Source organism: Nerophis lumbriciformis, linkage group LG30, assembly GCF_033978685.3.
Source record: "Nerophis lumbriciformis linkage group LG30, RoL_Nlum_v2.1, whole genome shotgun sequence".
Lineage (NCBI taxonomy): Eukaryota > Metazoa > Chordata > Actinopteri > Syngnathiformes > Syngnathidae > Nerophis > Nerophis lumbriciformis.
The window spans coordinates 20,020,087-20,045,086 of record NC_084577.2 but is presented as its reverse complement, the minus strand read 5'-3'; the positions used below and the strand labels follow the sequence as shown (position 1 = coordinate 20,045,086).

General features: G+C 39.4%; 1 protein-coding gene across 1 annotated transcript in view; it reads left to right on the top strand.

Moving 5' to 3' along the window:
* The window catches only part of veph1 (ventricular zone expressed PH domain-containing 1), a 196,653-nt gene that overhangs the window by 16,242 nt on the left and 155,411 nt on the right, over positions 1-25,000 (top strand). Inside the window, exons 2-3 of the mRNA XM_061925970.1 lie at positions 11,963-12,479; positions 21,263-21,481. Of these exons, the coding sequence (XP_061781954.1) occupies positions 12,342-12,479; positions 21,263-21,481 (357 nt within the window). The 5' untranslated portion in view covers positions 11,963-12,341. The remainder of the gene's footprint in view (positions 1-11,962; positions 12,480-21,262; positions 21,482-25,000) is intronic.

The following is a 25,000-nucleotide window of genomic DNA, read 5'->3' as shown; positions in this document are numbered from 1 at the left end:
CCAAACTACGATGACGCCAATAAACATTTTATCAATGACTTTGTGTCTCCTGACTGTGAGAGACGTCTCTCACGCCGTGCAGGTGCACATTACTCAGAGGGACGGGGCTGAATGAACAGGGAGAGGTGCAGACGTGAGGGGGGGGGGTCAGTCTTAAAGGTGGCACAAAAGAGGCAGTGTTCTCTTCCTGCAATGTGCTGAGAGGAGACAGAACAGTGCTGAAAGCCACAGAAGCAGAGAGACCAAAGCGATAGAGACCCTTCGGTTTTTTGTATTGTCCTTAAACAGACCATCATGGTGGCCCACCCTAGCATGCATCCCCCTTCTTCTTCTGCAGCCCTCGTCTTATGCCCCACTCATTGCTTCTCAATTTGCTAAAAAAAAAATTTAACGGCTGAAGTGCCGTAATATGACCTCCGACACTGGAAGTGACAGAAAAAGTCAATTGTAAAGCACCAAAATGTGATCGTCTGGACTGGACTTTGTGTTCTTAAAGGGCGCATTCCTGAGCTCGCTCAGCTGTAGCCGGGTGATTAATAGGAACGAGCAGATTGTTGAAATTGTTGAACAACTGACATTGTTGTTGATTACTGGCAGCCAGGTGACTGACTTCGTTAGGAAGTCACAGTGAGATCATACAATATTCACTTTCAGTTTGTCATGATACAAATCACACCCAATAAATGACAGTAGTCAATTTATCTGTCACTCCTAATCGCTAAATCCCATGAAATCTTATACGTCTAGTCTCTTACGTGAATGAGCTAAATAATATTACTTGATATTTTACGGTAATGTTTTAATAATTTCACACATAAGTCGCTCCTGAGTATAAGTCGCACCCCCGGCCAAACTATGAAAAAAAACTGCAACTTATAGTCCGAAAAATACGGTACATCACATCAAAAGATGATTCTTAGTTTTTATTCTAATTAGGGTCCAATAAGCCCAAATAGCAAAGACAAATAAAAAAAGCATGGAAACAAACAGCTTGGGCCTTAAGAGGTTAAATTAATGGCAAAAAATATCAAACTCGTAAAATCCTGAATCAAAGACAGCCCTAATTAGGGTTGTCTTTGATTCAGGATTTTCATAGGCAAGTCTAAATTCGTCCGAAACATTTTTTAGTATGCTCGCATGTAGGCGATCATACTCTTAGAAGCATGCTAGCGTGTAGGCTAACATACTCTTAGACGTATGCTAGCATGCTAACAGCTAATGAGAAAACAAACGGATGTCATTTGTGACTTTTTCCACCTCAAAAAAGCTAAAGCCCTTTTAGGTATCAACCAAAAAACATGGCAGTGACTGAATAGTTTAGTGTGGAAGAGTGCTAAACAATCAAACCTGACTATGTGGTTCAGCGGTGCCCAAAGTGGGGCTAAAAGGGGACCTCATAAATGTAATATGTATTCATACTGACCTCAAAACCAAATCCAGAGTAGGTCAAGACATACTAAGCTATCTGAACAAAAAAATCCACATCTAATATCTAATAATATAGCTAATTAATAATGAATTCATTTAATTTTTTCAATGTGCTGATTGAGGGCCGTTAAAAAATTAGCTGTGGGCCAAAAATGCTTTCGACATTCCTTACAGCAAAACCAACCATGGCTGAAGGCAGGATTCAGTCCACCCAAGGCCAGCAGTGGCACAGGGTGATACGTGTCTGACAGGATTGGCGGTAATGCATCTTAACAGACCTCGCGACCCCCATTTTTGAACTTTCATCAATCGAGGGATAGCTATCCATCCATTCATTTTCTACCGCTTGTCCCTTTTGGGGTCGCGGGGGGTGCCAACACAGATAATTGCTAGCTAATTGCTCGCTTACAATGAGAGCTCTAAATCGAGGTTTACCTTTAATAAGGAAAACAATCATTGTAGCTCAAGGTATGCTCGTATCTCAAATTACTCGTAAGTTAAGTTGTTTGTCTATTTATTTACAAAACCCCAAATCAGGGAAGTTGGCACGTTTTGTAAATGGTAAATAAAAACAGAATACAATGATTTGCAAATCCTTTTCAACCTATATTCAATCGAATAGACTGCAAAGACAAGATACTTAACGTTCGAACTGGAAAAACGTCAGTATTTTTTGCAAATATTAGCTCATTTGGAATTTGATGCCTGCAACATGTTTCAAAAAAGCTGGCACAAGTGGCAAAAAAGTTGAGGAATGCTCATCAAACACTTATTTGGAACATCCCACAGGTGAACAGGCTAATTGGGAACAGGTGGGTGCCATGATTGGGTATAAAAGCAGCTTCCATGAAATGCTCAGTCATTCACAAACAAGGATGGGGCGAGGGTCACCACTTTGTGAACAAATGCATGAGCAAATAGTCCCAACAGTTTAAGAACAACATATCTCAACCAGCTATTGCAAGGAATTTAGGGATTTCACCATCTACGGCCCGTAATATCATCAAAAGGTTCAGAGAATCTGGAGAAATCACTGCACGTAAGCGATGATATTACAGACCTTTGATCCCTCAGGCGGTACTGCATCAAAAAGCGACATCAGTGTGTAAAGTGTTGCGTTTGATGACCATTTGTTCCTCCCAGGGAATTCAAGTCACAAGTCGCTCCCAAGCTCTTTACGACACTTAAAGCTGAGTAGAAAAACCACCAGAGACGGAATAGGTATTTTGTAATATATTTGCAAAATTTTGCATATATACATTGAGACCAGTCCAGCATAGAACATTCAATCGCCCCGCTAAAATGGTCTGCCCCCCGAAAAACCCTCTTCCCTCTTAAGTCCCTGGCAGTCATGTCTCTCTAGCCAAAACAAATGTCCATTATCTCTCTCTCTAACATTCCTCACTTCAAGGTTAAGCACACAGTTTTGCAGACAACCAAAAGACCACATTTGGAAGGAAAACACTAGCTGTTTTGTAATATGAAAATGAATTTAAAAGAAGTAACACTTAAATTCGGATATATGTAAATATCTGCCTCTGACAAAAGGATATCACCACATGGGCTCAGGAACACTTCATCAAACCACTGTCAGTAACTACAGTTTGTCGCTACATCTGTAAAACTCTTACTATGCAAAGCCAAAGCCATTAATCAACAACACCCAGAAACGGCGCTGACTTCACTGGGCCCGAACTCATCTAAGATGGACGGATGCAAAGTGGAAAAGTGTTCTGTGGTCTGACGAGTCCACATTGCAAATTGTTTTTGGAAACTGTGGACGCTGTGTTCTATGGAACATAGAGGAAAAGAACCGTCTGGATTGTTATAGGCGCAAAGTTCAAAAGCCAGCATCTGTGATGGTATGGGGGTGTATTAGTGCCCAAGGCATGGGTAACTTACACATCTGTGAAGGCATCCTTAATGCTGAGAGGTACATACAGGTTTTGGAGCAATATATGTTGCCATCCAAGCAACGTTATCATGGACGCCCCTGCTTATTTCAGCTTCGTAGTAAAAGAGTGCGGGTACTAGACTAGCCAGCCTGTAGTCCATACCTGTCTCTCATTGAAAATGTGTGGCGCAATATGAAGCCTAAAATACCACAACGGAGACCTCGGACTGTTGAACAACTTAAGCTGTACATCAAGCAAGAATGGGAAAGAATTCCACCTGAAAAGCTTCAAAAATTGGTCTCCTCAGTTCCCAAACGTTTACTGAGTGTTATTAAAAGGAAAGGCCATGTAACACAGTGGTAAAAATGCCCTTGTGCCAACTTTTTTTTTTGCAATGTGTTGCTGCCATTAAATTCAAAGTTAATGATTATTTGCAAAAAAAAGTTTGAGCATTAAATATCTGGTCTTTGCAGTCTATTCAATTGAATATAAGTTGAAAAGGATTCGCAAATCATTGTATTTTGTTTTTATTTACGAATTACACAACGTGCCAACTTCACTGGTTTTGGCTTTTGTAGTTTAAAAAAACTTTCAATGTGTGTATAAGTACTTTTTGAGCACAATCAACCATATGGCGATACTGTAATAATACCGTGATTTGGGTACTCAACTCTATTTAATGGTTACAAATCTGGGATAAAGAACTATCTAGTGGAACATTCTACACTTGAATAGCAGTTTGTCTCATTTAATATTGACCATTTTTTGCAGGAAAATGTACACAAAGCCGTCTAACTGTGAGTCTGTGAGCGACAGTCGAATCTGTTTTCATGGCAGGTTGGGTATCACTGGCTTGGCTGGGACCAGCAAGAATTCCTGATGTGGTAACCCGGGCAACGTGGGCGGGTTTCCGCAGCCAACACCAGCCGTTCGGTCACCAAAGTGCTTCTTCTTTGTGCTTTCCTTTTGGTGCCGCGTGGTGTTGTCTGGCAAGACATGAAGTCAGACTATGGAGGGAACAAGTGCAGGTTGTAGACAGTGACACAGATACATATACTTAGTTGCCGGGGCTCTGAGCAAACTAACTCATGATCACACGCAGAAGACTCGCTGGGTGGATGCTTTTAAGTACGACTTTGTGTGTGTGTGTGTGTGTGTGTGTGTGTGTGTGTACGTGTGTGTGTGAGAGAGTTTTCCTTTCATAAGACTTATGCACATCACAAGACTGCAAAGTATTATGTATTAATATCTAGAGCTGTCAAACAATGCAAACATTTTAATCTGAATTAATCCCAGTTTGTCCGTAGTTAACTCGAAATTAATCGCAGATAGATCAACTTTTTTTTTTAATCTTCAGTATGTTTTTGGTATGATATTGATATCAGATATTGGTCGGGAAAATCCAAAGGTGCCATGTTTTTGTACCTGGGTTGTGCGTGATGTCACCGCCGGTTGCCGACTCGGAACTTGGCGATCACTCCACCAGCGCCGAGAGCGGACTCCGCCAAAGTACCTCTTAGTATTGTTGCAATTTTCAATGCCAAGAAAGTAATCGACTCAAAAAACGCTCGAATGTACGTTAAGTAAGGCTCCACTTTTCCAAAAATGCACTATCTTGATGCTAATATACATTGGCTTTGCTATTAACATCCTACTGATTAGCATTAGTGATTTTGCATGGCATTTTCAACAACTCCAAATGTGTTCATGAAAACTACAACTGAGATGCACGTTTGTTAGAATAATTATGTATAGGTTATCACACAACTCTTATGCTAAAAAGGCCATACTTGCCAACCTTGAGACCTCCGATTTCGGGAGGTGGGGGGGGGGTGGGCGTGGTTGGGGCAGGGGCGTGGTTAGGGGCGTGGTTAAGAGGGGAGGAGTATATTTACAGCTAGAATTCACCAAGTCAAGTATTTCATATATATATATATATATATATATATATATATATCCATATCTAAGAAATACTTGACTTTCAGTGAATTCGAGCTATATATATATATATATTTATTTTATTATATGTATATATAAATAAAAGAAATACTTGAATTTCAGTGTTCATTTATTTACACATATACACACACATAACACTCATCTACTCATTGTTGAGTTAAGGGTTGAATTGTCCATCCTTGTTCTATTCTCTGTCACTATTTTTCTAACCATGCTGAACACCCTCTCTGATGATGCATTGATGTGTGGCACGCACAAAAGTGCTTTCATCAAATGCATTAGAGTCTGGAGTCTTCCATCTCTCCCTAGCATGGCCCAAAACCGGTCAATCTTTGCTTCCCGAGGAAGGTCTTCAGTGCCAAGCACTTGGTAGTCCACTACTTCTTACCGGAGGCTATCCAAGTCCAATCGCAGCTGCGGCTTGGAACTTACAAGCTGTTATGAGAGTAGCGTATGTGTGTGTGTGGCCCTTTAATAGGTGAGCATGTGAGGTGAGTGACGTCAGTGAGTGTGTGGGCGAGAGAAGAGAGGGAGCGGTAGCGTGAGTGCGGGCGGGGACTAGTTTGTTTTGTGTTAGATTGGCTGTGTGCAAGCAATCAATAAAGCAAGATTTGCAACTAATCGCCGGACTCAGGCAGGAAAGGTGCAACAAAGCGTATTTTTTCATCTTACTCGTTGTCGGCGTCGCCACGGCTGTATCTTCCTCGTTCTTCTGCTTCGTCTCCTTGTTGTGTGCGCAGTTGTGCACTGCACTCTCTAAAAGCCGTATATGTTATTGATGTTATAGATGGCAGTATTGTCCTGTTTAAGAGTGTCACAACATTGCTGTTTACGGCAGACGAACTGCTTTACGGTAGACAAAAACATGACTGCTGTTGTTGTGTGTTGTTACGGCGCTGGGAGGACGTTAATGAAACTGCCTAACAATAAACCCACATAAGAAACCAAGAACTCGCCCTCGATCATTCTACAGTTATAACGTGACTGGGCAGGCACACTGTTTATATTGTGGGAAAGTGGACTCAGGTCCGCATGGAGCTGGAGGGGGCGTGGCCTCCAGCTCCGCCTGAATTTCGGGAGATTTTTGGGAGAAAATTTGTCCCGGGAGTTTTTCGGGAGAGGCGCTGAATTTCGGGAGTCTCCCGGAAAATCCGGAAGGGTTGGCAACTATGTAAAAAGGCTGTTGCTATAGTTATTATCTATTGTGCTCAAATTGTACTTTCCTTCTGTGCAAAGGCACACAACTTGTAATCTTCCATTGCGAGTTGTCTCGCAGAAGCAGTTTGTTTTCAGACACTGCCTGCTGACAGTCAAGGATGGACTTCCAGTACCTCAACACAGCCAAAACAGAGACAGGGCGAAATCACGAGTGTCAGCACATTTCCATTCTGAATAATCACGTATTGTGTCTACTGGGGCTGCTTGCATTACGCCTCCCTTCAGAAGCAGCCTCAGTGATGTTAACTAGGGAACTCCTGAATAAATAGAGGAGCGCGGGGGCTGTACCTTAGAGCGTAGGGTGAAACTGTAACTGAGTGTGCAGCCCAATACGTTTCTCCTCATGAGCAAAATTGTCTCTGCCTGATTCCTTGCTTTTTGTCTCGTTTAATAGATAGTTCGGTGTTTGAACCTGACAGCGTTACAATAAAAATAGCTGTGTGTATAATAAATACAATACTTACAGTATTAACACTTCTTAGGGCTCAACAAAAGACTAGACTGCAAAAACCGAACTGACTGCTTAAACACCATCGACTATACACAACTGCCATGTAACGTCTTGGATTTGCAACTGTTACTGAGACTCAGAAATGTGATAATAAAACAGAACTGACATTTTTAAATGTTGTAATAAAAAAATAATTTTTATTATGAAAAACAATTCTAATTTATTCTCATACACAAAAGGACAAAAAAATCGGTACTGGTGAATACCAGTATCGAACACACCGAACGTATAATAGTGCCGTTAAAGGAACTTATAGTTAACGCAATATTATCACGGTAACTTTGACAGCTCTAAAAAATATAAATAGTCATAAAAACAGTCACGCACACACTTTCATTACATTTAAGAATATTGTTACCATATTGCAAAAATGTACACTATTTTAGTAATTCAGAAACGAAAACATTTGTCAGTGTCCCGGAACAGAATTGCACAGATTTTTTAAGCAAATCAGGTCGCTTGGTTTTGGTCATATTGTTCTGTACCGTCTGCCTAAAGGCAGCAGTTCAAAAAGTGTGTGACCAAGGTGTGGTGTCCTTTATTATTTGTACTTTCTTATTAATGCAGCGCAAACTGTAAAGTTCTTCAGGTGTCCTCTGGGAAGCTTTAATGGCGCTCTGGAGCGCTTTCCTCTGTGCTGCTGTTGGTGTGGATGCTCTCAACAGAGCAGCAGTCCAAGGCCACCGGCAGTTTTTGAGGGATGTTATTTTGCCGCAGTATCCTTAAAGGGGAACATTATCACAATTTCAGAATTGTTAAAACCATTGAAAATCAGTTCCCAGTGGCTTATTATATTTTTCGAAGTTTTTTTCAAAATTTTGCCCATCACGCAATATCCCTAAAAAAAGCTTCAAAGTGCCTGATTTTAACCACCCGTCCATTTTCCTGTGACGTCACATAGTGAAGCCAACACAAACAACCATGGCGAAAAGAACAGCAAGCTATAGCGACATTATGTCACGACTTGGACTATGGCTTGGTTTGTTCTCCCGAGGTGCAAAAGATTTGGACCAGATGTGGCGTGAAGGGGAGTACATGATTTATTTTAACACTATATATCAAAAACAAGAACAAACGAAAAGCGCGCACAATGGCGGAGGTACAAAACTAGGCTATTGAAAACAAAACTTGCACATAGGCAGAAACTGTGAACAAAGAAACAAAACTTGCAAACTATGGCATGAATAAAGAAAACTTACTTGGACATGGCATGAAGTGCGCAGAGGTTAACAGAGTGTGACAGGGGTATGAAGAGCATAAATGCGGGATGTCGCCAGAAAGACAAACTGAAAACAATGAACTTAAATACTACAGACATGATTAACGAAAACAGGTGCTTTACTCAAAACGTGAAACAGGTGCGTCACGTGACAGGTGAAAACTAATGGGTTGCTATGGTGACAAACAAGAGTGCACAATGAGTCCAAACGTGAAACAGGTGAAACTAATGGGTAACCATGGAAACAAGACAAGGGAGTGAAAAGCTAGAAACTAAAGAGTCCAATAACTAAACTAAACAAAACATGACTGATACAAAACATGGTCACACAGACATGACACATTAGCTCGGATTCAGACTCGGATTTCAGCGGCTTAAGCGATTCAACAGATTACGCATGTATTGAAACGGATGGTTGTAGTGTGGAGGCAGGTAGCGAAAACGAAATTGAAGAAGAAACTGAAGCTATTGAGCCATATCGGTTTGAACCGTATGCAAGCGAAACCGACGAAAACGACATGACAGCCAGCGGCACGGGAGAAAGCGAGGACAAATTCGGCGATCGCCTTCCAACCAACGATTGGTATGTGTTTGTTTGGCATTAAAGGAAACTAACAACTATGAACTAGGTTTACAGCATATGAAATACATTTGGCAACAACATGCACTTTGAGAGTGCAGACAGCCCAATTTTCATCAATTAATATATTCTGTAGACATACCCTCATGTCAGCAGGCCAGGGAAGCTAGGGTCGATATTCTTCTCTTGATCATCTTCGGGACGGTGTGAGCCAAGACATCCAGGGGGTTTAGCTCGCTCGTCTGCGGGAACAAACTGCCGCCATTGCTTGCCGTGCTACCGAGGTCCTTTGTCCCTGAATAGCTCACACACTCCAGCAGATTCAATGGGGGTCTGGTGGCAGATTTCTTTGACTTTATCGTTGGAAATGCATCTGCTTTGAGTGTCGCAGGATATCCACACATTCTTGCCATCTCTGTCGTAGCATAGCTTTCGTCGGTAAAGTGTGCGGAACAAACGTCCGATTTCTTGCCACTTTCGCATCTTTGGGCCACTGGTGCAACTTGAATCCGTCCCTGTTCGTGTTGTTACACCCTCCGACAACACACCGACGAGGCATGATGTCTCCAAGGTACGGAAAACAGTCGAAAAAACGGAAAATAACAGAGCTGATTTGACTCGGTGTTTGAGAAAATGGCGGATTGCTTCCCGATGCGACGTCACATTGTGACGTCATCGCTCCGAGAGCGAATATTAGAAAGGACCCATTTAGAGTTCGGAAATCGGTTAAAAAAATATATGGTCTTTTTTCTGCAACACCAAGGTATATATTGACGCTTACATAGGTCTGGTGATAATGTTCCCCTTTAAGAAGTAAAGTCTCTGCTGGGCTTTCACCACCAACTTTCTCCAGGAAACGGAATTCAGGCACCCGCTCCATGCAGGCCCCGTTTATGTGTAGTGGTTCAATGTCCTGTTTGTGTTTTCTAAAGTCCTCAACTTGTTCTTGGCTGTATCGAGGAGCAAGTTACTGTTATTCGCTCCACCTTGTCCCCGTAGGCGGACTCTTCCCCTCAGGAGACGAGTCCCACCACCGTGGTGTTGGTCAATTTGACGATGGAGTAGCTGTGATGGGCGGCGGCACAGTTGTGGGTGTACAGGGAACTCAGCACACAGCCCTGTGGGGAACTGGTACCCAGGCTTAGAGTTGAGGAGGTGTGAGGGCCCATTCTGAGTGCGGTCTGTCAGACACTCTTTGATCCATGTGAGTCCCAAGTCCAACACTTTGTATACCAGTCTATGGGGGAGGATCGTGTTAAACGCAGAGCTCCAAGTGTGCCAGGGTGGTGTGGAGAGTTGTGGTGACGGCATCCTATGTGGACCTGTTTGCCCTGTATCCAAACTGACAAGGACATGAGATGAGTTCTGACCAGTTCCTCAAAACACTGGCCGGTGATTGGTGTGGTTTTGGGCACAAGGACTGATTGATTGATTGATTGAAGCTTTTATTAGTAGATTGCACAGTACAGTACATATTCCGTACAATTGACCACTAAATGGTAACACCCGAATAAGTTTTTCAACTTGTTTAAGTCGGGGTCAACGTTAATCAATTCATGGTAAATAGATGGACTATAATAGAGTATTGGGACGAGGACTGGTTAAAAATCCCAGTAAAGATTTGCACAGTCCTTAAACACCATTTCGCAGATACCATATCAGTGTTGGCGTTAACGCACTTTTTGTGTAGGTGGCCTAGTGATTAGTGCCTGATCTACTAAGATCCAAAAAGATTTGCCGCTCTGCAGGGAGGCGGTGGACCATTCATACATCTGGAATGATCCAAACACAAGAAAATGCATGTCGTAAAACGTATTTTTGATACATGTGCCAAATACATAAGTACTTTTTGAGCACATTCAACAATTCCGTAATAATAATGATAACTGATAGTTTTGGTCACAATGACCGCCTTCACATTATGTTTGGACAAAGCCAAGGGACCAAACAAAAACAAAGTATCAGCCAGAGGGGATCGTTTTTTGTGATCGGCATCACATACTTTTTCACAGAAATCTGTCGATACTGATCAGTGGCTAATCAATCCGAGTGTCCCTAATTATTTGGTATTTCATGACTGTCATACTTGCCAACCTTGAGACCTCCGATTTTGGGAGGTGGGTGGGGGTGGGCGTGGTCGGGGTGGGACGGGGGCGTGGTTGGGAGCGTGGCTAAAAGGGGAAGGAGTATATTTACAGCTAGAATTCACCAAGTCAAGTATTTCATAGATATATATATATATATATATATATATATATATAGATATATATAGATAGATATATATATATATATATATATATATATATATATATATAGATATATATATATATATATATATATATATAAGAAATACTTGACGTTCAGTGAATTCTAGCTATACATATATATATATATATATGTATATATATATATATATATATATATATATATATATATATATATATATACATACGTATATATATGTATTTTATTATATATATATATATATATATATATATATATATATATATATATATATATATATATATATATATATAAAATAAATACTTGAATTTCAGTGTTCATTTATTTCCACATATACACACACATAACACTCATCTACTCATTGTTGAGTTTAGGGTTGAATTGTCCATCCTTGTTCTATTCTCTGTCACTATTTTTCGAACCATGCTGAACACCCTCTATGATGATGCATTCTGTGTGGCACGCACAAAAGTGCTTTCATCAAATGCACTAGATGGCAGTATTGTCCTGTTTAAGAGTGTCACAACATTGCTGTTTACGGCAGACGAACTGCTTTACGGTATACAAAAACGTGACTGCTGTTGTTGTGTGTTGTTGCCGCGCTGGGAGGACGTTAATGAAACTGCCTAACAATAAACCCACATAAGAAACCAAGCACTCGCCCTCCATCATTCTACAGTTATAACGTGATTGGGCAGGTATGCTTTTTATGTTGTGGGTTAGCGGACTCAGGTCCTCATGGAATTTCGGGAGATTTTCGGGAGAAAATTTGTCCCGGGAGGTTTTCGGGAGAGGCGCTGAATTTCGGGAGTCTCCCGGAAAATCCGGGAGGGTTGGCAAGTATGATGACTGTGCACTTGCAGCTAATGATTGGGGTTTTTTTTTGTTTTTTTTCCTCTCTCTGCCAGGACGCTGTTGTGGCACCACTACCTTATCTGCAAATCGCTTTGTCTCCATGGTTACGGGCCTCAGGCAGCCCCAGAAGAACATGGGTCCAAGCTGATCCTCATACCTGATCCTGGACACCGGGGATGAAGATTCGAATTCAAACAATTCATTGTGCCTAAAATAGCGGCATGAGGATAAAACCACAACAGATAGTTTGTGGGGTCATGCTGGAATTGTGCAACGGTCCCTTGACACTTGTAGGTACAGTAAAAGACAGTATGTTGGAATTTACTCAGATTTGAGATCCTAGTTATGCTGGCGATATCCTCGTTCTACACATCTGAGTGTGGCCCTAACCGCCCCAAACGGGTCTGAAAGGCACCATCACCAAGGACCAGGATGCACCAGCTCTTTAGTCAGGTGCTGGGCCAGAGGGATTTGTCACGAGCCGGAGACCTGTTCTCTCTGGACGATGCAGCGATCGAGGACTGCCTGTCGCACGCGCTGGATCAGATCAAGTCTATCTCCTGCTCACCGGTCAGTAGACAAATCAGCTTTATAAGTCTCATTTTTACACCAGTAGACCCATGCCAGCAGACACAAGACATTAAAACAACATTGAGAACTTGTTGAATTAGGTCCTGACTAGAGATGTCCGATAGTGGCTTTTTTGCCGATATCCGATATTCCGATATTGTCCAACTCTTAATTACCGATTCTGATATCAACCGATAACGATATATACAGTCGTGGAATTAACACATTATTATGCCTAATTTTGTTGTGATGCCCCGCTGGATGCATTAAACCAGGGGTGCTCACACTTTTTCTGCAGGCGAGCTACTTTTCAATTGATCAAGTCGTGGGGATCTACCTCATTCATATATATAATTTATATTTACTTATTTATGAAATATATGTTTTTGTTAACAAGTTAAAGGTGTTTAATGATAATGCAAGCATGTTTAACACATATAGTTAATATTGTTAATACATTAAATGTGTTTAATGATAATACAAGTATGTTTAATACATATAGTTAATATTGTTAACAAGTTAAAGGTGTTTAAAGATAATGCAAGTATGTTTAACACATATAGTTAATATTGTTAACAAGTTAAAGGTGGTTAAAGATAAAACAAGCATGTTTAACACATATAGTTAATATTGTTAACAACTTAAAGGTGGTTAAAGATATTACAAGCATGTTTAACACATATAGATTCCTTTCTTTCATTAAGACAAGAATATAAGTTGGTGTATTACCTGATTGTGATGACTTGCATTGATTGGAATCAGACAGTGGTGATGATAACGTCCGCATTTTCGAATGGAGGAGAAAAAAAGTCCTCCTTTCTGTCCAATACCACATGAAAGGTTTTTGGCATGTTATTTGTCCAGCTTCCGTACTCCTTTGTATACACTTTACAAGAAATACATTGTCGGCAAACTCCGTAGCTTGCTAGCTTGTGCACGCCAGCTTTCTGAGACTCTTATTTTGGTAGCGCAGGCAGGATGAAGCAGAGCTTTTATTGTGCAACTGTGCAGTCGGTCTTTGGAGTTTTGACGACAGGTACGGCGCCAGAGTCTGTTGAAATAAAGTGTTTCTCGCCTTCCAGTCGGTCATTTTAATGAGCTGGCAGCAGCCAGCGTCATCTCAGAAGACCCTCGGGTGCCGTGAATGTCAATCAAGTGACGAAAGTGACGTCATAGTGAAGATTTATGATCGCTCATTTTTAGGACTATTTTTTTAATGCCTGGCTGGTGATCGACTGAAACACCCTCCGAGATCGACCGGTAGATCGCGATCGACGTAATGAGCACCCCCGCAATAAACAATGTAACTTTACCATGAATTGATTAACGTGGATCCCGACTTAAACAAGTTGAAAAACTTATTCAGGTGTTACCATTTAGTGGTCAATTGTACGGAATATGTACTGTACTGTGCAATCTACTAATACAAGTTTGAATCAATCAATCAAAAACAAGGTTTTCCAAAATAAGAGAACAACTTCAACTCCAGTTATAGAAAAAAAGTGCCAACATGGCACTGCCATATTTCATTATTATCATATTCATAAGTCACAAAGTGCATTATTTTTTTAACATGCCTCAAAACAGCTTGGAATTTGGGACATGCTTTCCCTGAGATAATCCTGATACCCATTACAACTATGGGAAATACTATACTTTGACTTTCACAAAGTGCATTATTTTTTTATTTTTTTTATACATGCCTCAAAACAACAGCTACAAAAACAATGAAGGCACACAGCTTCAGTCCAGAGTATACTAGAGCAGTGGTTCTCAAATGGGGGTACGCGTACCCCTGGGGGTACTTGAAGGTATGCCAAGGGGTACGTGAGATTTTTTTTAAATATTCTAAAAATAGCAACAATTCAAAAATCCTTTATAAATATATTTATTGAATAATACTTCAACAAAATATGAATGTAAGTTCATAAACTCAGTGAAGCACAAGCTCAGGTTTCTCACTAAAATGTCTGTCAAAAAGAACTGTGAAAATAAATGCAACATTGCAATATTCAGTGTTGACAGCTAGATTTTTTTGTGGACATGTTCCATAAATATTGATGTTAAAGATTTTTTTGTTTGTGAAGAAATGTTTAGAATTAAGTTCATGAATCCAGATGGATCTCTATTACAATCCCCAAAGAGGGCACTTTAAGTTGATGATTACTTCTATGTATAGAAATCTTTATTTATAATTGAATCACTTGTTTATTTTTCCAACAAGTTTTTAGTTATTTTTATATCTTTTTTTCCAAATAGTTCAAGAAAGACCACTACAAATGAGCAATATTTTGCACTGTTATACAATTTAATAAATCAGAAACTGATGACATAGTGCTGTATTTTACTTCTTTATCTCTTTTTTTCAACCAAAAATGCTTTGCTCTGATTAGGGGGTACTTGAATTAAAAAAATGTTCACAGGGGGTACATCACTGAAAAAAGGTTGAGAACTATTGTACTAGAGCATACTTGCCAACCTTGAGACCTCCAAATTCGGGAGATGGGTCGGGGGGCGGCGGGCTTGAGGTGGGGGGTGGGGGGGTGGGGGGTTGAGGTGGGCGGGGTTTGGTGATAGCGGGGGTGTATATTGTAGCGTCCCGGAAGAGTTAGTGCTGCAAGGTGTTCTGGGTATTTGTTCTGTTGTGTTTATGTTGTGTTACGGTGCGGATGTTCTCCCGAAATGTGTTTCTCATTCTTGTTTGGTGTGGGTTCACAGTGTGGCGCATTTTTGTAACAGTGTTAAAGTTGTTTATACAGCCACCCTCAGTGTGACCTGTATGGCTGTTGAGCAAGTATGCTTTGCATTCACTTATGTGTGTGTAAAAGCCATATATTATGGGTCTGGGCCGGCACGCTGTTTGTATGGAGGAAAAGCGGACGTGACGACAGGTTGTAGAGGACGCTAAAGGCAGTGCCTTTAAGGCACGCCCCCAATATTGTTGTCCTTGTGGAAATCGGGAGAAATTCGGGAGAATGGTTGCCCCGGGAGATTTTCGGGAGGGGCACTGAAATTCGGGAAAATCGGGAGGGTTGGCAAGTATGCCCTACGTCCGTGTTTTACCGGATATGTACCGCTCCATACAGCGGCGTTTTAAAAAGTCATTAATTTTACTTTTTGAAACTGATACCGATAATTTCCTATATTACATTTTAAAGCATTTATCGGCCGATAATGTCAGCAGGCCGATATTATCGGACATCTCTAGTGTTATCCCAATACCAATATTTTGGTACCGGTACCAAAATGTATTTCGATACTTTTCGGGTTTTTTCGATACCTTTTCTAAATAAAGGGGACCACAAAACATTGCCTTATTGGCTTTATTTTAACAAAAAATGTTGCGGTACATTAAACATATGTTTCTTATTGCAAGTTTGTCCTTAAATAAAATAGTGAACATACAAGACAACTTGTCTTTTATTAGTAAATAAGCAAACAAAGGCTCCTAATTTAGTCTGCTGACATATGCAGTAACATATTGCATACTTGCCAACCCTCCCGAATTTTCCGGGAGACTCCCGAAATTCAGCGCCTCTCCCGAAAACCTCCCGGGACCAATATTCTCCCGAAAATCTCCCGATTTTCAGCCGGAGCTGGAAGCCACGCCCCCTCCAGCTCCATGCAGACCTGAGTGAGGACAGCCTTTTTTCATGACGGGAGGACAACAAGGTGACAAGAACTAAATCATCCAGACTAGAGATAAATTGTATTATTATGTGTATCTTACCTAAAAATAAATATATTTATTAAGTAAAAAAAAAATTAAAAAAAATATTTTTACTATATTTAGCTAAAAACATCAAAATTACTACTCAGTGGCCTAGTGGTTAGAGTGTCCGCCCTGAGATCGGTAGGTTGTGAGTTCAAATCCCGGCCGAGTCATACCAAAGACTATAAAAATGGGACCCATTACCGCCCTGCTTGGCACTCAGCATCAAGGGTTGGAATTGGGGGTTAAATCACCAAAAATTATTCCCGGGCGCGGCCACCGCTGCTGCCCACTGCTCCCCTCACCTCCCAGGGGGTGATCAAGGGTGATGGGTCAAATGCAGAGAATAATCTCGCCACACCTAGTGTGTGTGTGTGACAATCATTGGTACTTTAACTTTAACTTTAACTTTAACTTTAATTGTTTTTTTCTTTGTATTATTTCCTGACTCCTTATTACATCCAGCTATAGAATTATACATTAAAATAAACATATTTGAAATAATTGATTTTAAATTATCATAATAATTAATTTAAAATTACCATATTTAATTATTAAAATAATTGCTTGTTTATCAACAACTTTAGCATTTTATTCATTACATTTTGAAACTCTCAGAAGCCAAGTTATGTTATATTCCTTAATATTTATTTATGCAAGTTTGAAGTATCAATTATCCAAACACAGTTTTGTTTGCATATTTTCAGGATGTATGTATATATATATATATATATATATATATATATATACATATATATATATATATATATATATATATATATATATATATATATATATATATATATATATGTATGAAATGAATTCTAGCTGTCAATATACTCCTCCCCTCTTAACCACGCCCCCAAACACGCCCCACCCCACCCCCGACCACGCCCCTACCCCCACCTCCCGAAATCGGAGGTCTCAAGGTTGGCAAGTATGCATATTGTGTCATTTTCCATTCTATTATTTTGTCAAAATTATTAAGGACAAGTGGTAGAAAAATAATAATTAATCTACTTGTTCATTTACTGTTAATATCTGCTTACTTTCTCTTTTAACATGTTCTATCTACACTTCTGTTAAAATGTAATAATCACTTATTCTTCTGTTGTTTGATACTTTACATTAGTTTTGGATGATACCACAAATTTGGGTATCAATCCGATACCAAGGATTATACATTGGTCATATTCAAAGTCCTCATGTGTCCAGGGACATATTTCCTGAGCTTGTAAACATAATATACATTAAAAAAACAAACAAAAGAAGATGTTGTGATGCCAAAAAATATCGATGTACTTAGTGTCACTACAGTGGATGTTAGGTGTATATACACCAATGTCAGTACTTTTTAGAGGCGGTATAGTACCGAATATGATTCATTAGTATCGCGGTACTATACTAATACTGGTATACCGTACAACCCTAGTCCTGACGTTGAGAAACTCAAACCTAACGTTGGAACAACATAATGTTTGACGACATTTAATCAATGTTGGGTTCTGGTGTTGATTTGACCATTTAATTTTGGTCATTTTACAACACAAATACAACGTTGAAACAACATCCTTTTGACAACGTTTATTCAATGTCAGGTTGACCATTGAAATGCGGTCATTTCCCAACGGATCCAACGTTAGACATCAACGTTGTGTCAAATTACAAATACAACTATTTTGCAACGTTGTTTCAAAGTCGGCTTTAAAGGACATGTACGTATATTCGACTTTGTATCAATGTCTTGTACCTGCTGGGATAATGTTGCTTGACCTGGACTGCATCAAGAGAAACACAACCCTCACATCATACTACCCTAATACTCACGGTATCTAACAAAAGTGACGACACGCCTCACTTTCCGCGGGTCATTAAAAAGCATTCAAATTCATTAAAAGGATTTTGCAAAAATGAAGGCCTTTTGTGGCATTAAAAATGTCAAACGATTGCAATTGGCAACAAAAAAGACAACAAAACAAACCACCCGTCCTGGTTTTTCCAAATAGGGAAAAAACTGCTCTTTAGGATGTTCAATATTCATTGAAGTGTTTACCTATTAACATACTTGCCAACCCTCCCGAATTTTCCGGGAGACTCCCAAAATTCAGCGCCTCTCCCGAAAACCTCCCGGGACAAATATTCTCCCGAAAATCTCCCGATTTTCAGCCGGAGCTGGAGACCACGCCCCCTCCAGCTCCATGCGGACCTGAGTGAGGACAGCCTTGACGGGACGACAACAGGGTGACAAGAAATAAATCATCCAGACTAGAGATAAATTGTATTATTATGTTTATCTTACCTAAAAATAAATATATTTGTTAATTTAAAAAAAAAAAAAAACTAAATACATTTTTACTATATTTTGCTAAAAACATCAAAATTAATTTTATTTTCATTTGTATTTTTTCTGACTCCTTATTACATCCAGCCATAGAATTATACATTAAAATAAACATATTTGAAATAATTAATTATAAATTATCATAATAATTCATTTAAAATGACCATATTTAATTATTAAAATAATTGCTTGTTTATCAACAACTTTAGCATTTTATTCATTACATTTTGAAGCTCTCAGAAGCCAAGTTATGTTATATTCCTTAATATTTATTTATGCAAGTTTGAAATATCAATTATCTAAACACAGTTTTGTTTGCATATTTTCAGGATGTAGATATATATATATATATATATATATATATATATATATATATATATATATATATATATATATATATATATATATATATATATATATATATATATATATACATATATATATATATACATATATATATATATATATATATATATATATATATATATATATATATATATATATATATATATATATATATATATATATATATATATATATGAAATACTTGACTTGGTAAATTCTAGTTGTCAATATACTCCTCCCCTCTTAACCATGCCCCCAACCACGCCCCCAACCCCCACCTCCCAAAATCGGAGGTCTCAATGTTTGCAAGTATGACCTATTAAGGATAATTAAGTTGTTCTTCTTCCAATTACAATGGTAGAAAATATTGCAGAAATGAAAAATATGATTATTGAGTTTAAAAGGATTTCTTGCATTCTTATTATTATATATTATGATTACATTAGTGCTTACTTTGGCAACGGTTAATGTAAACATTTCAGCTATTCAACATCAAATGCTTACAATTTTGTCCAAACAGACCATTTTATGCTGGGGCCCGACACGTCATTTAATGTGGCCCGCGAAAGCCCGGGAATAATTCTTATTAAATGTTTTCATTGTTTCCATTTTGACAGAAAAAAAAAATTAATACATGAAATTTCATATGTTTTTAACTTTGTTGTATATACAAATATTCAATTGTTATTGGTGTGAAACTTTGGGCACCTCGCCACTCAATTCCGATTCTTGGGTTGAGGATTTGATTCATAATCGATACTCGATTCAACACGATTCTCGATTCAAACTGATTTTTGCAATGTATTATCTGGTATAATAATAACAACACCTTAACAAAACAGCTTACAGGTTACAAAACCTTATTTTGGTTGCTGACATAGGACACATACCTGCACCAAGTAAGCATAGAGATGGCCTAAAAAATGTTTTTTTTTAATTAATTTCGTCAAAAAAAAATAAAAAATTAGATTTTTGAAAATTACTAAAAAAATCGAGATTCGAATGTGATTAAAAAAAACATTTTTTAGTACGCCTAATTATTATATACCGTATGACAGTTTGTAAAAAATAACAATAAATACTTAAATATCTGCTTGTCATCTTGACTTACGATTTCAAAGCAAGTTATCCATCAATTTGTACGTACAAAAGTCAAATAACCAAATGCATAGGCAATAATATAAATGTGCAGAATGTGGCTTGGCATTGTCTTGCTGAAATAAGCAGGGGCGCGTCCATGAAAAATACATTTCTTGGATGGCAGCATATGTTTCTCCAAAAGCTGTATGTACCTTTCAGCATTAATGGTGCCTTCACAGACGTGTGAGTTACCCATGCCTTGGGCACTAATACACCCCCATACCATCACAGATGCTGGCTTTTGAAGTTTACGCCTATAACAATTTCGGATGGTTCTTTTCCTCTTTGGTCCGGAGGACACCACGTCCACCGTTTCCAAAAACAATTTGAAATGTGGACTCGTCAGACCACAGAACACTTTTCCTCTTTGCATCAGTCCATCTTAGATGAGCTCGGGCCCAGCGAAGCGTTTCTGGGTGTTGTTGATAAATGGCTTTGGCTTCGCATAGTAGAGTTTTAACTTGCACTTACAGATGTAGCAACCAACTGTAGTTACTGACAGTGGTTTTCTGAAGTGTTCCTGAGCCCGTGTGGTGATATCCTTTACACACTGATGTTGCTTTTTGATGCAGTACATACTGAGGGATCGAAGGTCACAGCCTTGCTGCTTACGTGCAGTGATTTCTCCAGATTCTCTGAACCTTTTGATGATATTACGAACCGTAGATGGTGAAATCCCTAAATTCCTTGCAATAGCTCGTTGAGAAGTTATGTTGTTAAACAATTTGCTCACGCATTTGTTCACAAAGTGGTGACCCCTCGCCCCATCCTTGTTTGTGAATGACTGAGCATTTCATGGAAGCTGCTTTGAAACCCAATCATGGCACCCACCTGTTCCCAATTAGCCCGTTCACCTGTGGGATGTTCCAAATAAGTGTTTGATGAGCATTCCTCAACTTTCTCAGTCTTTTTTGCCACTTGTGCCAGCTTTTTTGAAACACGTTGCAGGCATCAAATTCCAAATGAGCTAATATTTGCAAAAAATAACAAAGTTTACCAGTTGGAACGTTAAGAATCTTGTCTTTGCAGTCTATTCAATTGAATATAAGTTGAAAATGATTTACAAATCATTGTATTCTGTTTTTATTTACGATTTACCCAACATGCCAACTTCACTGGTTTTGGGGTTTGTAATTAAATAATCGATATTTAGATGTTTGTCGGATTCAACCACGTCCCAATCGTGATGCATCTACAAATCCATCGGTGCTTCGACGCTGTAAATGATGATTTGTGTGTGTTCAGGACTATTTGACCAACGACAACGACCAGGCGGTGGTGGAGATTTGCATAACGCGCATCACCACGGCCATCAGGGGGACGGACTCCATCGGGCGGCACAGCACGGCCCTGGTGGGGCTGTGGGAGTCGTGTCTGGAACACAACCTCGCGCCTCACGGTGACAACACCGAGGACACGCCGCACGCCAAGATAGCCTCGGACATTACCAGCTGCATCCTGCAGGTACACACACACACACACAGTAAATCACACAGTTGTAAAGTCATGCACCTGCAAAAATATGTTGAGGTCGATTTTGAGCTGACTAGTAAGAAATGATGCTTTCATCAGGAAGTTATTCCACTTTTTTGCTAAGATCGGAAATAAACTTTATGCAAATCATCCCTCGGGCTGTAGAAGTAATCTTTGCCTAGTGGAATTTTATGTGCCTAATAAAAAAAAAAAAATGGGGGTAGAGTGTGGCCAGATATAAACAGTGCCATCTTGTGGTGACTTTAGGTAAGCACTGACTTTAAAACTTCAGTATTTTTGTTTTCTTTTTTAAAATAACAATAACGCAGCAGGTCAGACATACACTAAGCTACTGATTAAACAAACACTCTGTATTAACTATAGATTAGCCGATGGAAAGTAAACAGAACTACATGATGTCAATTAAATGGAAGCATTCTCCTCTGTTCTTCCTCCAATCATGCCGGAGGGAGCAGGAATGTGCTTAACACCCCTGTAATGAGACTGCTTTTTCTACACATACACACACACACACACACACACACACACACACACACACACACACACACACACACACACACACAATCTTGTATTTCTTACCTTCTTGAGACCTCCGAAAAATGCCTACCTCTTTAGGGCCGCCCTTTCTAGATACATAAAGATTTGTATTTACAACATTAATAATATATACATACTATGCAAATATACATTTTGTTGTGAAAAATGAGTTGGAATTTCACAAGAAAAAGGTCACAATTTCACAAGAAAAATATGAATTTTGGCAGTGTTATAATAAAAGTCGTCATTTTACTCAACGCAAGTCAAAATTTTACAAGAAAAACTGAACATTTCAAATCAAATCAAATCAACTTTATTCATAAAGCACATTTAAAATTTACCACAGGTGTAGCCAAAGTGCTGTACAATGGGCAGGTTAAAAGATAATACGAGTACCAAGCAAACACAACACAACACAAACAAAACACGATAAAAAATAAATACATAAAATAGAATAAATAAAAACATAAAAACATAAAAACAGGTTCACAGCATGTGTATTATGGGGCGCCATTGCAGGATGGATATCACTCAGTGTTAAAAGCCATGGAATAAAAGTATGTTTTTAAGAGAGATTTAAAAACAGGAAGAGAGGAGGCTTGTCTAATACTCAGAGGTAGGTCGTTCCAGAGCTTGGGAGCAGCAGCGGCGAAAGCTCTGTCACCTCATTTGTGCAATATTATGAAAAAAGTTGGAATTTTACCCAATAACAGTCGCAATTTTAGAAGAAAAGCTTAAAATTTTGGCAATTTTTTAAAAAGAGTTGTAATTTTACTGGACAAAAGTCACAATTTTATAAGAAAACTTTAAAATGTTGGCAATGTTATAATAATAATCTGAATTTGTCTTGGAAAAATTATGACAAAAGTCATAATTTTACTCAAAAAATTTCACTATTTTACAACAACAAAAAAAAAGGTAATATTGTGATAAAAGTCATAATTTTATATGACAAATGTCACTGTGGAAGTCTTTGTGGTGTGGGTTCCCCCGGAACCGACATAATGCCCGGTAGCCCAAGTCTAGGATTCGATAATTCTTTTTATTTTTTTTCTATTGGGTCTCGCTCGCGGCCTCCTGCTCGCTCGTCTGTCCGCTCCGCTCTCTCCCCTCATGGCCTCAGACGCTGCTGATAAAGGAGACGGGTGATTAGACAACCAGTCTCAGCTGGACAATCCACTCCCCTGTCAGCTGCTTCGAAGCCGGTCCATACACACGCCCTTCCCAAAGGAGGTGTGCTGACCACGCCCCCCTCCACAGTCACCATTTTGCATTAAAAAGTAACAATTTTACGAGAAAATATTGCAATATCACAGAAACAGAAAGAATATGAGAAATTGTTCCCAATTTTATAAGAAAAAAGTGGACACATTGTGAGAAAAAGACTGCTTTTAGTTCTTTTTTAAAAACATTTTTGTAATTGGTTTTTAATCTTTGTTATTTACTTCAAGTTATTACAGTATGTCTCTATATACATATTTGTTTTTATATTTTTTCATACATTTTGGCCAAAGGGGGTGCATTTAAATTTCTTACACACACTTGTTATTACATATGTTGACCAGAGGGGGAGCACTTAAAATTTTTTACACAAACTTGTTATTTCATATGTTGACCAGAGGGGGAGCACTTTTTTAAAACCGACACACAGTCAATTTGAAAAATCCCTCCTTTTTGGGACCACCCTCATTTTGATAGATTTCACCACCACGGGTGCAAATTATATCTAAGTTTTTTATTTTATGTAATGTGCTTAAGAGTCACGAGTCGCGGACCACAGATGACCCCTGTGCCGCACTTTGGGCAACCCAGCTGTAGAAGCTAACTGTTAATGGCCACTATAGTCTTAGTACCGTAGTGTGTTTGTTCATCCTATGGTCACATATGGGACGCGGGTTGTCTTACGTCAGCACCGGAAGTCGTGAAATCAGCTGTTCACCTGGCGGGTTTTTTCGGGGATGAATAGGGAAGTCCTTCTTTAGCTGCCGTCTTGTTTCATCATATATTGCTGCCTTTGCACCTATCAATGTTTACTTTTGTATGCACATTAAATCATACTTGCCAACCCTCCTGATTTTCCCGGGAGACTCCCGAATTTCAGTGCTCCTCCCGAAAATCTCCCGGGGCAACCATTCTCCCGAATTTCTCCCGATTTCCCCCCCAGACAACGATATTGGGGGCGTGCCTTGAAGACACTGCCTTCAGCGTCCTCTACAACCTGTCGTCACGTCCGCTTTTCCCCCCATACAAACAGCGTGCCGGCCCAGTCACATAATATATGAGGCTTATACACACACATAAGTGAATGCAATACATACTTGGTCACACTGAGGGTGGCCGTATAAACAACTTTAACACTGTTACAAATATGCGCCACACTGTGAACCCACACCAAACAAGAATGACAAACACATTTCGGGAGAACATCCGCACCGTAACACAACATAAACACAACAAAACAAATACCCAGAACCCCTTGCAGCACTAACTCTTCCAGGACGCTACAATATACACCCCCCGCTACCACCAAACCCGCCCCCCCAACCCCGCCCACCTCAACCACGCCCCCCCATCTCCCGAATTCGGAGGTCTCAAGGTTGGCAAGTATGCATTAAATCAACAAAAAAATCTTGACTTTGGAGCAATGTTCACAGACTCTAGTATTTGGCTAGAGTTTTCCGTATTGGGACCATGATTTCGGTCTTAACTTGTTCACCGGAGATGTCTTAAGAAGGGTAGAAATACAAGAACACACACACACACACACACACACACACACACACACACACACACACACACACACACACACACACACACACACACACACAAAGTGAGCATAAAAGCTTTGACAGCAGCGCCAGACAGCACGGGCTCTTTTCTTCTTTCATTTTCTTTCCCCTCCAACCATCTGTCTCGTCTCTTCTTCTTTTTTTTTGTCCTCGTCGTCTCACT